At 49.2% G+C, this 16235-nt stretch overlaps 1 protein-coding gene across 1 annotated transcript in view; it reads right to left on the bottom strand.

Annotated features, from left to right (window-relative positions):
* MDFI (MyoD family inhibitor) overlaps positions 1-6262 on the bottom strand; it is an 86658-nt gene extending 80396 nt beyond the window's left edge. Inside the window, exon 1 of the mRNA XM_060233000.1 lies at positions 6163-6262. Coding sequence (XP_060088983.1) covers positions 6163-6262 — 100 coding nt within the window. The remainder of the gene's footprint in view (positions 1-6162) is intronic.
* Positions 6263-16235: the final 9973 nt, after the last annotated feature.

The raw sequence follows: 16235 nt of genomic DNA on the forward strand, positions 1-16235 counted from the left end.
GCCTCGGCAGGGAAGGCGGGGTATAAATTTAATAAACTTAAACTTAAGTTTTTAATAATAATAATACCTTTTATTTATATCCCGCCCTCCCCGCCAAGGCAGGCTCAGGGCAGCTAACAACATCAATCAATATAACCTGAGCCACTTGTGGGAAGGGCGGGATATAAATCCCAAATAAATAAATATAACAAATGATACAGTACTTTAACAGCAGGTAACAATTAATTAAAATTCTAAAAACAGTAAAACAATAAAATTAACATCTTGGTGCTATTCTGACAGATAACAAAATCATTTAAGCAGTCTCTCAATGCTTAGTCGGTGAAGGCTTCACTAAAGAGGAAGGTCTTGCAGGCCCTGCAGAAACGGTCAAAGTCCCGCAGGGCCCGCACTTCCTATGGGAGCTGGTTCCACAGGTATGGGGCCACAACAGAGAAGGCCCGAGTGCGGGTACTCTGCAGTTTTGCTTCCTTCGGCCCAGGGATAGTCAACAGGTCTTTCCCTACTGACCTCAGTGCTCTCTGGGGTTCATATGGGGAAAGACGGTCCCTCAGGTAGGCAGGTCCTCGGCCATATAGGGCTTTAAAGGTAATGACCAGCACTTTGTAACGAATCCGGTGTATAACAGGAAGCCAGTGCAGTCCGCGCAGCCCTGGCTGTATGTGCTCCCGTTTTGGGAGCCCCAATAACAGCCTAGCCGCCGCGTTCTGCACCAGCTGCAGCTTCCAGATTCGGCACAGAGGCAGCCCCATGTAGAGGGCATTACAGTAATCCAGTCTCGAGGTGACCGTTGCATGAATCACTGTTGCTAGGTCCTGGTGCTCTAGGAAGGGGGCCAGCTGCCTTGCCTGCCTCAAATGAAAAAAGGCTGACTTAGCAGTGGCTGCTATCTGGGCCTCCATTGATAGTGAGGGCTCCAGTAGAACTCCCAAGCTCTTGACCCGGCGGGAGAGGTATTTCCCTCCCCAGAGCGCCCCAGCCCACGCAAAGGACTTCTGTCTTCACTGGATTTAGCTTCAGCCCACTCAGCCTTAACCAAGTTGCCACGGCCTGCAATGCCAGCTCCAAGTTCCCTGGGATGCATTAACAGATAGAGCTGGGTGTCATCCGCATATTGATGGCACCCAAGCCCATACCCCCGGGCAATCTGGGCAAGAAGGAGCATGTAGATATTAAATAGCATCGATGAGAAAACCGCTCCCTGAGGCACCCCACAATCTAGTGTGCGCCTCTGGGACAGCTCACCCCTGATTGCCACCCTTTGTCCCCGATCTTCGAGGAAGGAGGAGAGCCATTGTAAAGCCAACCCCCTAACCCCTATGTCGGCGAGGCGGCAGGTAAGTAGCCGGTGGTCGACCGTGTCGAACGCGGCCGACAGATCTAACAACATCAGCACCGCCACGCCACCTTGATCCAGGTGCCATTGGAGGTCATCTGCCAAGGCGACCAGCACTGTCTCCGTCCCGTGACCTGGGCGAAAGCCGGACTGGCAAGGGTCTAGGACGGAAGCGTCATCCAGAAATTCCTGCAACTGCAGCGCCACTGCCCTCTCAATAATTTTACCTAAAAACGGTAAATTAGAGACTGGTCGGTAGTTTGCCAATTCGGCCGGGTCTGCTGAACTTTTTTTCAGGAGTGGGCGGACCATGGCCTCTTTCAAGGGTGTTGGAAAACGCCCCTCCAAGAGGGATCTATTTATGATGTCTCGTAAAGGACATCTAAGCTCCCTCTGGCAGGATTTAATTAGCCAAGAGGGGCAAGGGTCCAGATCATAAGTTGTTGGGCGTGCGGAGGAGAGAATTCTGTCAACTTCCTCCAGGCTGAGTGGGTCGAAGTGTTCCAGAGCCAAACCGGAAGACAGGCACGGAGCCTCGAGTTCGTATACTGTATCCAATGTGATGGGCAGGTCCTGGCGGAGCGACGTGATTTTGTCTGCAAAAAATTTCGCAAAAGCCTCTCAGCCTATTTCTAATTCTCTAATATTTGGTCTGCCTTGGGGCAGTGTAGTAAGATGTCCAATTATTCTAAACAATTGTGCCGGGCGCAAATTTGCAGACGCAATCCTGGCCGCGAAGTAGTCTTTCTTCGCGGCCTTGACTGCCATCTCAAAAGACCTCATAAACGTTCTGTAGGATGTTCTCGTCGCTTCGTCACGAGTGCGCCGCCACTGCCTCTCTAGTCGTCTGAGCCCTTGTTTCAGCTGACGTAACTCCAAGGTGTACCATGGAGCCAGCCTTGGCTCCATCATCAACCAAAAGGGAGACTGCAACCAGGAAATCAGGAGATTGAGACTGGGAAGGGCAGCTGTGAAGGAGTTAGAAAAGAGTCTTAAGTATAAGGATGTGTCACTGGTGAGGAAGATCAAGTTAATTCATGACATAATATTCTGTGTATGGATGTGAAAGTTGGACAACAAAGAAAGCTGACAAGAAGAAAATTGATTTGTATGAAATATGGTGTTAGAGGAGAGTTTTACAGATACAGCGGGCTGCCAAAAAGACAAATCAGTAGATTCTAGATCAAATCAATTTCTCCCTAGAAGTTCAAATGACTAAAATAAGGCTACAGTACTTCGGTCACATTATGATAAGACAAGGATTATTGGAAAATACAATAATACCAGGAAAAGTTGGAAGGCGGCAGGAAAAGAGGAAGACCCAACATGAGATGGATTGGCTCAATCAAGAAAGCCATGTTCCTCGGCTTGCAAGACATGAGCAAGGCTGTTAATGACAGGACACTTTGAAGGACATTAAATCATAGGTTCACCGTAAGTTGGAACCTTCTAGGCATTGTGGTATGAAGATATGGTGGAAAGTATCAGCAATTTCTGATGAAGTTGCAGAGGTCAGAGAAGTCCTTAAACGAAAATTTCCAGCACACAGACCTCAGCTTCCTCTACTGCTCCTGATATCTCCCCAGGAATAACAGAAGCAAAACAAAATTATACAAATGAAGAAAAATTCAAGTTTTTAGAATTCAAATTGTTGAAGGGTTCTATTTTTCATGTTGCAAAACTCTTGACTTTTTCCTTTTAAGTACACAATATACATAGTTCAGGCCATAAGCTACCTTGAACTTTGATATGTAATGGTTTGCAGACAACAGTAGTCACAAGGAGTGCTGAGGGCAGCCAGGATTTGAAGAAGATATTGGATTTATATCCCGCCCTCCACTCCGAAGAGTCTCAGAGCGGCACACTCCTTTACCTTCCTCCCCCACAACAGACACCCTGTGAGGTGGGTGGGGCTGGAGAGGGCTCTCACAGCAGCTGCCCTTTCAAGGACAACCTCTGCCAGAGCTATGGCTGACCTAAGGCCATTCCAGCAGGTGCAAGTGGAGGAGTGGGAAATCAAACCTGGTTCTCCCAGATAAGAGTCCACACACTTAACCACTACACCAAACTGGCTCTCCAATTTGAAGAATTGGGGGGCCCTGATTTTTTCCAGGGGGCACATAGTGGCCCTAACCTTCATGGCCTTCTCTCCTACCACCGCTGAGGAGGAAAGCTGCCAGCTCGCTGCCATACAGCCTCCCTCCTCCCCACAGTTGCCCCAAGGTGATCCCTTTCCACCCCTCATCCAGCAGCTCTGGGGGGGGGAGCCACTCAGAGGTTTAGATATGTGCCGCACGGTCTCCTGCCCTTACCTGTAGCATGATCCAGCTAGGCAAGCCCGGCGGGACAAGGGGGATGGTGGTGGAAGGTGTCACCAAGTCACAGCTGACTTCTGGGGCTACAAGACCTCCAATTCGGATTTCTTCCTGTTGGAGGGTGAGCCGAGGCTGCTCAAGTGCAGCTCCCACCCTCACTCAGGTGGCCAGCGAGACCAGGCCAGAAAACCCCTGCAGGTGAACATCACTGATCCCCAGCCCCAGACTGCAGCTGGGACCTCCACTTGTGTGCGACAGCCTACCCTACCCTGCCCGGCAGAGAAAGCCTGCAATGGAGCCATCCGCTCCCTACCCCCCCCCCATCCCATTTGAGGGCCAGAACGGCCTCTTCTTGCAGGCGCCCTCTAGCCCAACTTGGAGCTTAACTTTCAGTCCTGGGCGCTGAAAGTGCCCCGTTGTTTCTGCTTGGTGAGGGGTCAGAGAATTCTTCCGGCCCCTAAGCAAGCAGAAGCAACTGTGTATGATCAGATCCCCTAAGCAAGCAGAAGCAGCTGTGTATGATGATGGCAGAATGGAGAAGGATGCAGCCAAGGCACTGGAGGCTGGTTAAGGGCCCCAAGTCAAGGGGCCCTGCCTAGCAGTCAGGGGGCTGTTCCCCCACAGGCCCCCTCGTAGCTACAGGCCTGGCTGAGGGAAGACCCATGGGTGGATTTCAAGGTCCTGAAAGGTGCTATACAAAACCCATGTCCCACCTGGACAAAAAGTATCTGGGAGCCCCAGCCAAAGACTGTTTAGCCCACACCTCCTGCCTGCCACTGTGCCACTGTTCACTGCCCCACTCACAGGCTCCTTCCTAACTAGCTTTCCAGGTGGCTTTCCCTGCCACTCATGTGCAAGCCTTCCTGGCCACATGAACTATATACCATGCCTTTACACTGACAGTGCTGGGCACCATGTGCAGTGGAGAACAGTGGAGACAATGGAAGGGTGCACAGGTGGAGGGAAAGTTTGGGCAGGGGGTCACAGCTGATGACACTGGCCCTGAGGAGCCCCTTAGGCAAATCACTTTTTCAGCCTCCTGACAGTAACACCGGGGGCAACCAGCTTTATGAAGGTCTTTTAGGGATTTCTAAAATAATGTTCACAAAGTGCTTGGGGCAACTGAAAGAGAGCAGATCTATGCAGAGTTACTCAAGCTTAAATCCACTGAAATTAATGGGTTTAGACTGCATGCAGTAACTGTGTTAGTTTGTGCTGTAAGTATTGAAATTATTGAGAAATGCAAGGCAGCTGGTTCTGTAATACCACCCCCAGCCTCCTCCTCTTGGAAAAAAATGGAATTTGGGTGCTGCACCCTTAAGTAGCCATTTGGCATGTGCCCAATCTCAGCCCACACTCCCATTTTTTGTCATACCAGGTTCTAGTGTCCTGTCAAATGGCTGCACATTAAGGTGGCTACAGCAAGGACTCTGGGAACATCTTCTCTGCAGTTTCCTCTCCAGATCCAAAAGCACTATATGTTGCCAACTTGCCAAGGCTGCTGTATGGATGCTGGAATGCATACTCTTTAACAGCCCTTTCTCCCACTCCAGCTATAGTGCCTGAAGCTTGATCTGTGGAACGGATCAGATGGAACAAAGAAGAAAGCCCTTTCCTGGCGACAACTAGGTCTAGAGAATGTTATTAAGTTTAATGTGATCAGGACCTGGTGAGAAGCAGGGGGGAGGAGGGTGAATCCCAGCAGGAGTTGGCCTAGGCTCAAGAACACACAGGGTCATAAAATTCTGGCTGAGCAACTCCCCTCCCCCCCTCAACAAAGTGGAGGGCAGCAAGAAATCCAACCCCCTTTCTCTCTTGCACAGTGTTTCCGTCCCGGGTGGGGGAGTGGCGCACAAGAAAATGGCTTTGGGGATTAAAGGAAATGGTGGGCTTAAATTTAGGGGGGGGGGGAGACCCTCCGTCCGAACCCACCAAGGAAAGGTGCTGCGGAGTGAACAGGGCGTCCTAGACACACGGCCCAACAGAGCGAGCCAAGGCACGGGACCTCCAAGGTCTGCTCGTTGGAAAAGTTACAAAAGTTAGCGAAGGAGAGCCTGGGAAACACAAAGGCAAGGCCAGCGCCTTAGCAGGGGGCGCCTCGGCACGTCCCTTCCTCGCTGCTTCCCCTGCGCGCGCTGGGGGGGGGGGGGGGGGCGGGGTGTGAGTGGGTCGCCCGCCGTCGGGAGGGACACACACACACACGCCCGACGCCGGGCCAGCTGGCGACAGTGTCGACCACAGGAGCTCTTCACAGTTCATGCAGAGACACGCGAAGTTTCGACCGGGAGGGGGTAGGGGAAGAGCAACCCGGTCGGTGGCTTGTGGGGGGGAAGAGCCCAGCCTCCTTCCCTCGCTGCAGCTTAGTTTTGGAAGCTGATGAGAATCTGAGCGCCACAGCTCGCTCTCGCCCCCAAACACAGACCTGCATTTCTGTTTTCGGAACCGAAAAACGAACTTTCTTTCTTTTCTGAGAGACTAGCCGGCCTGCGTGCCTGCCAGTTGTCGGCTTACCTGTGGCAAGGGGGCCTGGGCAGGACACCGGATCCACCTGGGGGTCGACCTGGAGGGAGTCTGTTGCGCGGCTGGGGGGCGCGCTTCTCACCTGGGCCATGGGGCTGAGCCCTGCGAGACACGCCGCGCGCCGAGACAGAGGCTTTGAAGGCGACGCTCCTTTCCTCGGCTGGGCCACCGCCACCCGCTGCTCTCCCCAGGGGATGAATCAGCCGCCTTGAGGTGGAGGAACCGCCGGCCCAGCCCCTCGTCCCGAAGGTCGCCCCCCCCCCCCCGCCGCCTGGCCGGATCGTCGAGAATTTCCAGCCCGAAGCAAACGCCTCTCGTGGCCGGCCGGCGGGCACCTTGCCCTCCCCTCCTCCGCCGACGCCCCTCGCTCTCCCCACCCCCAGGGGAGAGAAGGAAAAGTGGGTCAGGGGGACTTACTGCTTGGCGAGCCTTAGCCGACGCTCCCCCGAGCGGAGGGTCATCCCATTAGAAGGTCTTCTCGCCCGCCCCGTCTGCAGCTCCCTCGAAAGGACTTTGTCAGCGCCGAAAACTTTAGCTTTCTCTCCTCCCCTTCCCCCTTTTCTGTACACACCCCCCCACACCGCTAAGTCTCCCGCTTTAAGAGGCGCGGGGGGTGGGGGGAGCGTCTCCACTGAGCCCTCCAGCTTCTTTACTGTAACGTTCAGTCCAAACAGACAAGTTTTTGTGGACAAGTTTTTTCTCCCTCCACCCCCCACAAGCTCTGCCTCCAGCCTCTTACGCAGGAAATTGCATCCAGCCTTGATTACTCAGTTTCCTTCAAACAAGAGATATTGGGGGGGTCTCGCAACAAGTTGCTTGGCGCGAAGGTTTCTAAAAACAGCAAAATAAACAAGTGAAAAAACCTTTACTGCCTCCCCCCCCCCACCAACCCATTTTTTAACAGGAAAAGGAAGGCAGGGGATTTTGGGGGTGGGAGTTGGTGTAAGGCTTATTCCCAACTATTGGCGTGGCAGAAATATCTTCAAATGTATTCGAGGCAAGCCTCAAAAGGAACATCTTTGTGCTGACACTGTTTCTCTTTGTCTGCCATCAGAAGCACTGAGAGCTACATACATGGTTCTTCCTTTACATCAACCCTGTGCAGTAGATTGAGCTGATAGTAAGCATGACTGACCCACTGGCGCTTGCAGCGCTTTTCTAAGTAAGTTTAATCAGAATTTCCAGTGTCTGTATTCAGTGGGGCTCAAGTGTGTTTTAAGACTGCAACCTCAGTGAACTCCAATATGGTTTGCTGAAGATTTGACCCTTGGCCTTCGTAGTCGAACATTCTTGCATTACAACACAGAGACTCTCATAATTTATTCCATTTTCAAAAATCAGGTTTTTGAGGATAAATGTAGTAGAAGTTTAGAATTTATATAGCTTGTATGGAAAGAGGAATTTGACTTCATTGATAATGATGTTCCAGCTGAAGAATAACTTATCCTGTACCGAAATGACAACACAAGTAAAGTTGCTCTTTCCAAGCATATTCATGCTTATTGCCTGGAGGAAGTGCTTGGCCTCCCAGTTCTTTATTTTCAAACTGACATGCTTTGTCCAAAACTGAGGGGGAAATATGCTGCTCACAACAACTGTCATAAAAGGTGTGAGAGGTATTTCTTATTGTTACTTGCTAGGGATATCTTTTCAATGTTGCATTTTAGGCAGTGCTACAATACTGAAAACATATTTGGGTCTATTCCCCCCACCCCCCCACATACACAAATGAAGGAACTAGGCACTTCATGGCAACTCTAGCTGGGGCATGTGAAATGCCCAAATTGTCTGCTAATATATAACACTGACCCTGCATTCTCTTAGCTTGTAAATGAAGCTGGACAACTATTTTAGGTATTTACTTCATTTATATCTCATCTTTCTCCACAGTGGGACCCAAAGTGGATTACACCATTCTCCTCTCCATTTTTTCTTCACAACAACCCAGTGAGGTTGGTTAGGCTGAAAGTGTGTGATTGATTGGCTGAAGGTCATCCTGCAACCTTCCGTGGTAAAGTGGGGATTGGAACCTGGGTCTCCCAGATCCTAATCTGACATGCTAACCACTACACCACCCTACCAGGCACTTGCAGTACAAAAAGGGCACATGAGAGCACATGTGGTCTCTGGGAATGCTTTCTTCAGTGGTTTCTGTCTGTGCTATCAGAAACCTATACCAGAGTTCTAAATCTGAGAAGGAAAAGGTGATAATTTCAGTCAGTTACCCAAATTCTTGCATCCATATTTTCTCAATTCACATTGATAGATTTGTTCAGCGATTGTGGGGGAGGGTTGCCCCCCTGATAGACTAAAGGAAACTTATGGTATGGTATACAGTGCACATGTCTGAAACTTCTGCCATCAAGTAGCATCTTCACAGACTTAAAATATTGTGAAATATTACTGCTTTGTACATGCTAAGCATCTGAGGAGGTTCAAACTCACTAGGCTCCATGACAGTTAACATATAACTTAGTTTTCACTTTGATCAGGTTAACCTACATGTATAGTAAAGTTAGCCTCATTAAATTTTAATCCAAACAAGCTAATTTAAATGAACATATAACTCTTTTACTGAAATGTGCAATTGTTCTTAATATGAGGTCTATAAAACCCTAATATCAGCAGAGATTATATTCTGAGGAATTTGAGAGATGAATTCTGAGGATTTTTTTGAGGTGGGATGGGGACAATTTTATAGAACTTTCATCATTACATTTTATGACATCCACCAAACCACCCATTCTGTTTTCAGGAGAATCTTACATGTTTGACCTTGAAGATGATGTTGCTGGGAATTCAAAGGGATCTTCTCCATGATGATGATACTCTTGATATTTTTTTATTGCCACTGCATCTGCTGATGCAGCAAGGGGGCTTCTACATGGCAGGTTCTCTCACACTTTCTTTCTCCAGTTTCCCACTGCCCCCATCCTTCATACCCTGTCACTAGAGGGCTTTTTGCTTTGTTTAAATATGTATAATTGACATATTGCTATAGGATGCTATGTAGTTGTTTTTTTAATCCTGAAAAACTTCTAGTGGTTCAAGGGCCTGGGCAGGGAAAATGGCATTAAATGCGGGCAAGACGAGGAAGGACCATCTGTTCTGGCTTTCCTGGGACCTTTCCAAAAAGATCAGAAAGATTGCAGAAAAGCTGGAAGGTACAGGAATGTGCCATGTTGTTGTGTGGAAATAGGAGAAAATCTTCAGCATGGAAGCAAGACCAAAACATCCATGTGGATGAGGCCTAAATACCAAGAGAATAGTTCAGTGCTTATTTTCTTTTACTTTTTTCTATTTTAAGACCTATTTTCCTTCAGCATTCTTCTTTAAAAAGTAAAATGTATTATTTATTAAAGTATTTATACTCGGGGCATAGAATTTAAAACTAAATGGCAGACTTAGTGCTACTATTAAATGGCCATGCAACTGGTAGAAACCAGCTTTCAAACAGCTTGCAGTATATGGCAAGTTGGTGGTATTCTAGGGAGAACTACACTATCTTCTTCTCAATATGTTCAGTAATTACAGACCAGATTATGAAATTATAGAAGTGGAAGACAAGTCCTCCTTATATCAACCTCCTTATCTCAACCCTCTCTACATGTTAAAGTCCAGGAAAAGTGAAGTATAGGCAGCAAAAGAATAACTGGAAAACTCTTTAGGTGGGGCCATGGCTCAGAGGTACAGCATCTGCTTGGCGTGCAGAAGGTCCCAGGTTCAATCCCTGGCATCTCCAGTTTTTAAAACATCAGGCAACAGGTGATGTGAAAGACCTCTACCTGAGACCCAGGAGAGCCACTGCCAGTCTGAGTAGACAATACTGACACTGAAAGACCAATGATCTTATTCAGTATAAGGCAGCGTTGTGTGTTCATGTGCGCTCTTTCCAATAGATTGCAGTCACCAGATAAATGTCAATGGGTCATATGCATGCAATTACTTTAAACAGGTGTTGCCCAATTGAAGAAGCAGCCATACAATTCAGAATGTCTGAACAGCTGGCATAAAACAACTATGAAGAAACAGTTTTGGCAATTAAGAGACATATTATTCATAGTAAGAACAATTTGTTACAACAGTGGCACCTATTCAGAGCAAGCTTTTGAAGAAGTGTATGTTTTGTGTGAATATGATACATTAGGGCAGTCTTCTCGAGAGGTGGCATTTATTTTTCTAAATAAGTAAATTCTTAGTTTATGCTTGATTTTTTAAAGGCAGCACTTTGCTATTAATTCATGATCTGAAGAGTCTTCATGTTTGTGTATCTGACCTCATGATGGTACAATAAATCAGAGAATGAAGGAAAGGAGTTGGTCGTGGGGTGACTGGAAACTGCGCCATTCACAGTGACATGAGTAGGAGCATGGGAGCCTGATGACAGGCACAAGAGGGAACAAAGAGTATAGCCAATGAGTGTTTCAGTCTGTTCAGCACTTTGGTCCATGTACATTCTGCTGGTTTCAAGACTGAGAATTCAGTTACCATATTGGTTTCCCCCCCTCCTCCACAGCTTGTAAGAAAACTGGAAATTCCTATCCCTTTGCTTTGAGAGACAGAATTGATCTTCATTCACCACTACACTATGCCAGTCTGTCAAGGCCACCAAAAAGACCCTGTCAGTTTTTTCTCAAGGCCTCATTGACCGGCTTATGTCAGAAAAGTTGGCATGGCTTGTGACACCCGGTAAGCCTGGCTGTGAGTGTGTCTCACTGGGTGTGCCTTGGATTTCCTGACTACTAGGCAGTGTGGCTGTGAATCACCCTTGAAACATGTTGGTGCAGCCACTTTGGCAGCTTCTGCTTCTTGTTTGTTTGCTTATTTGCCCTGTGTAGCTGATGCGTTTTTTGTATCTGCCTCTCATCCCTTCCAGCCCCCCCCCCCCATTCCACTGCTGGGAATGGTAAATAGTATGGGAAGGAAGTCAGTTTCATAAAAACACATCACAGCCCAGATCCCCCATTTATCTTTCCGGCACTCATCTGGGAATGCCCACCGACCTTGCTGCCCGCTCCTTGGTGCCTCTCTGTGGATGGGAGGTGACCCAGGTCCACAAGAAGGAAAGCTGGGTCTTTGATGATGAAATGTCAGCTCATTTCTTTCATCTCCCCATTAAGATTCAAGCTCCCAGGCAGGTGTGATAGGGTTCCCTCCTCCCCACCCCCCCCTTTTTGCCTGATGGATCTTTATTTATGCTGAAAGTAACGTGGGTGTTTTTAAGTCTTTTTTTTTTTTTGCTTATAATGATGAGAGAGCAACTTTCATCTGAAGTTACATAACCACTAATTAAGCCTTCTGGCCCCATTGCAAGGTAGGGCACAGCTGTCTGTTAGTCCAGGTTTATAGATGGGTAACGCAGGAGAACTAAGTGGGCTGTCCAAGGTCATATGTGAACTCTTTGGCAAGGCTGGGAATTTACTACTTAATGCATTTTCAGATGATGCAAATGTGTTGCTTCTTAATACAATCAGTACAAGTCTCTGTATGTTTACTTTGGGGTACAGTAAGTCTCACTTCATTCAAGAGGGCTTTATCCCAGGTAAATGGGTATAGGATTCTAGCTGCAGCCATTCTGGGTGGTTCCATAAAGTAAAAGCAAACTTATTCTAGCTTACGTTCACATGCATGCACAGAAGGGCAACTCCAAAATGTTACTGCATGGTTGAACTAGGATCACAGTTATTTCATAGGAATGAAATTAGAACATATATGCTTTTTAGTCTAAATATATATAAAGCTCTTGGGCACTGTTGGACTGAGTGCATTGTAAACTTGAAGAGATGTTTAAGAAAATAAATAGAGAAATTAATTCTGCCTAAAAGTCAGATTTGTACCATATTTAAGGGCTGTCTATGCGCAGAGCCACTGGTATATTTCCAGTGGGACTGAGTTCCACAGGCAGAGTCCAAGCATGAAGAAAGCCCTTTCTTCATCATGCTGGACTCAGTTCACCCTGCAATGAAAGGTCTGAATTGTGAAAACCAAAAGATGATGTGGACCATGGAAGAGATCATTGCCCAGTTACCTAGGCTCTATGAAAGAGAATTAAAGTGTGTGATCCTGTGACTCATTTCTTTCCTAGGCAACTATTTGGCCGAACAGTCCTCAAAGAACTGGAGAGTCTTGTCTACTACAGTCAGGGTTGTGTATATACTGCAAAACAAATAAAGTCTCTGCACCAAAAAAGTTGGATTGTGTAACATCTTTACATTATGCAAAATAAGAACATTTGCATTTATTCTGCAAAAGGTATTATTTAATGTTAGTCACAGGGTGAGTCACAGAGCTATACAGAACACTGACACCCACCCCCCACCCCCCATGCCTGACCACTGATATTCTGCTCCTCTCTGGCTTCAGAGATCTTATATTTCAAAGGCTATTTTCACAATTATCATGGATAGCACAGATTAAAACTAAGCTTCACAGGAAAATGAATTCTATGCCTAGTACCAAACTTGTAGCTTTGATTGGACTCTTAAACAAGGTCAGCAAGTCTCAGCAGGGCAAAAACAGGCAAATATGTTGCCATTGTAAAAACTGAGTTCTCAGTTGGAAACTCCTTTAAACTGTACGATGTGGGCCCAGTTCTGGTCTGGCCTCCCCCTGCACCATTTTTCCTCTCTGAAATGGAAGCAGAGGGGGGACCTGCAACCCTATAACTTGAATATTGGCATATGGAATAACAACACCTAACTAAGCTGTTCTAGTACTTTAGTATTCTAGTGCTCTAGTATTCTAGCGCTCTGAATCCCATAGCTAGGATGCAACATCAGGGGAAGTCCTCAGCCTCTATGCCTTGTTGCTGACCATCCAGAGGAATTGGTTGGCCACTGTGTAAGACAGGCTACTGGACTAGATGGATCATTGGTCTGATCTAGCAGGGCTCTTCATAAATTCTTATAGATTTATAGTACTATTGTTATTTATATGTTTTATTATATCTTTGATGTTTTTTAAAATCTCTGTTGTATATTGCCCAGAGCCCTGCAATACCAGTGATTGAGTGATCTACAAGTTTAATAGATGATGATGATATGATGATGATTGATGATGATGACAACAATGATGATGATACTTGTCACGTGCTGGGGCTGGGTCAGGTGAAGTCCAGGGGCAGTCCAAGGTCTGTAGCTGGGGAGCAACGAGGGTCCAATACACCAAAACCGAATCACAGTCCAGGTATCGCAAGTCAAAGGTCCAGGAGCCGAAGTCGGGGGGGGGGGGGGGGTTTCCAGAAGTCAAAGCCAAAGTCAGGGGGTCCAGAAGCCAAAGTCAGAAGCCGGAGTGGATGCTAGAACATCAGGTAAGTGACTAGTTGCTTCCACAAAGCCTTCTCCCAAAGCCCACAGCTATATAGCCCTCTGCTGGCTGTTGCCCATTTGGATTAATTGCTGACTCAGAGGGCGGCCAGGATCCTGCTGGGACTCAAGCATCCTCACTCCTAGAGGAGCCAGGATCCTTTTAAAACTCAGGGCTCAGGGAGCGTCTTGCTCGTGAGCGTGCCGCCCTCCTCCGGTCCCTGAGATCCTGATGCAGGCGATCACGTACACGAGCCACCCGAGAGGGCGAGGCCGGGGGGCTTGGATCTTCTCCAGTAGGCGGCAGGGGCACGGGTGCAGGTGGCAGGGGTGCAGTTTCTTCTGCAGGCTCAGCTTCTTCTGCAGGGTCCCCAGCACCCATGACACTATCCCCCCCCAGGGCCCCCCTCTGTCGAAGGGCCCGGGAGGTCGGGTTGGTCATTGTGGAACTGTTGTACCAAGTCCGGTGCATGAAGATTGTCCACCGGCTCCCAAGACTTCTGGGCCGTATCTCTCCCAGTCCACTAGGTACTGGAGGCCTCCACAATGGTAGTGGGAGTCCAGGATCTGGCGCACCTCATATTCGTCTTCGTCATTCACCAGCACCAGTGGCAGTGGGGAAGGAGGCCAAGCTGGGTCAGGGGGTGAAGCCGGAATGAGGAGGGAGCGATGAAACACAGGGTGAATGCGGAGGTGGGGTGGTAACTGGAGCCTGAAGGCGAAAGGGTTTATTTGTTCCATAACGGGGTAGGGTCCAATGAACCACGCATCCAGCTTGTGAGACCGACCAGGCCTGCGCAGGTAGCGGGTTGAGAGCCATACCTTATCCCCCGGCTGCATTGGAGGGCCTTCTTGCCTCTTCCGGTCCGCAGCCCGTTTGTATGCTTTCTTGGCCCGTTGTAGCTGCTCTTGGAGCAGGTCTTGGCTGGCGCGGAGTTCTTGTAGGTAGACTTTGATGGCGGGGACCTTCGTGGGTGGCAGGATGGCCGGGAAGAACCGAGGGTGGTACCCATAGGTTGCAGCAAACGGGGTCATTTGGGTGGAAGAATGGACCGCGTTGTTGTATGCAAACTCCGCTAGGGGCAACAGAGTGGTCCAGTTATCCTGCTGGTAACAGGTGTAACAGCGGAGATATTGCTCTAGCGTGGCATTGGTGCGCTCTGTCTGACCATCTGTCTGTGGGTGGTAGGCTGAGGACAGGTGCACTCGGGTACCCAGGCTGGAATGGAGGGCTTGCCAGAACCGAGAGGAGAACTGGGGACCCCGGTCTGAGATCAGGTGGCCTGGGAGTCTGTGCAGCCGAAAGATGTGTTGTGGGTAGAGTTGGGCTGTCTCCTGAGCTGTGGGAAGTTTAGGGCACGGAATGAAGTGGGCCATCTTCGTAAATAGGTCGACGACTACCAAGATACAGGTCTGACCCTTGGATCGTGGAAGTTCTGTGATGAAGTCCATCGATATGGTGTCCCAGGGTCCTGAGGGTATGGGCAAGGGCTATAACAACCCTAAGGATTTGGCTGGAATGTCTTTGGCCCGTCGGCAGACGTCACAGGAGCTGACATAACGGGCAACATCAGAGCAAACTCGTGGCCACCAGAATTCCTGTGTGAGCAAGTGGGTGGTCTTATGCTGTCCGAAGTGCCCGGCGGGTAATGAGTCATGGGTCAGGCGTAACACCTCTGCCCGCAAGGGCCTGGGTGGCACATAGAGGTGTTCGCAGTGTAGCAAGAGGCCGCCTCGAGTCGTGAACTCGCCTGTTGAGCTATCTTGGAGTGCCTGGAGGTGTTGCTGGACCCAGGGATCATTGGCCTGGCTAGCACGAATGTCTTCCACCAGTGCTGGTGAAGTGGAGGTGGCTGCGAACACGGAGGGTGGCAGGATGGGCGCAGCAGGCGCGGTCTCAGTTGAAGCAGGGGTGTATTCTGGTTTCCGTGAGAGCACGTCTGCTTTCCGGTTCTGGGTATGTATTTGACCCGAAAGTCAAAGTGGGAGAAGAATAGGGACCACCGGATCTGGCGTTGGTTGAGACGGCGGGTGGTCTGGAGGTGCTCCAAGTTCCGGTGGTTGGTGAGCACTTGAACGGGGTGGCGAGCCCCCTCGAGGTAATGTCTCCAAACCTCAAAAGCCGCTTTGATCGTGAGCAACTCCCTCTCCCAGATGGTATAGTTCCTCTCTGCAGCACTGAGCTGGCGCGAGTAATAGGCACAGGGCTGAAGTGGCTGGGACGGTTCCTCGCGCTGGGACAGCACTGCTCCCAGGGCCACGTTGGAGGCATCAGCTTCCACTGTAAAGGGGAGCTGGGGATCGGGGTATCGCAGGAGTGGGCCGGTGGCAAAGCAGGTCTTCAGGGTGGAGAAGGCATTATCGGCCTCTGGGGACCAGCGGAAGGGTTCTTTGGGGCGGAGTAGTTGAGTCAGGGGTGTGGTCAGGGATGCATAGGCTGGGATGAATTGTCGATAGTAGTTGGCAAAACCAAGGAACCGTTGCAGGTCTTTACGATTCTGAGGAGCCTGCCAGGTTAGGACCGCTTCCACTTTTTTCGGGTCCATGAGGATTCCCTGCGGTGACACAATGTGACCAAGGAACTCGATGGACCGCAGGTCAAAGTCGCACTTTTCCAGCTTGACGTAGAGGCCATGGGCTCGTAGGCGCTGCAGGACCTGGCGGACATGCTCGGCGTGCTGGGCAGGGTTGTGGGAGTAAATCAAGTTGTCATCCAGGTATATGATTGCGAAGCGGTCGAGCAAGTCCCGGAATACGTCA

Source organism: Heteronotia binoei, chromosome 2 (assembly GCF_032191835.1).
Source record: "Heteronotia binoei isolate CCM8104 ecotype False Entrance Well chromosome 2, APGP_CSIRO_Hbin_v1, whole genome shotgun sequence".
NCBI lineage: Eukaryota > Metazoa > Chordata > Lepidosauria > Squamata > Gekkonidae > Heteronotia > Heteronotia binoei.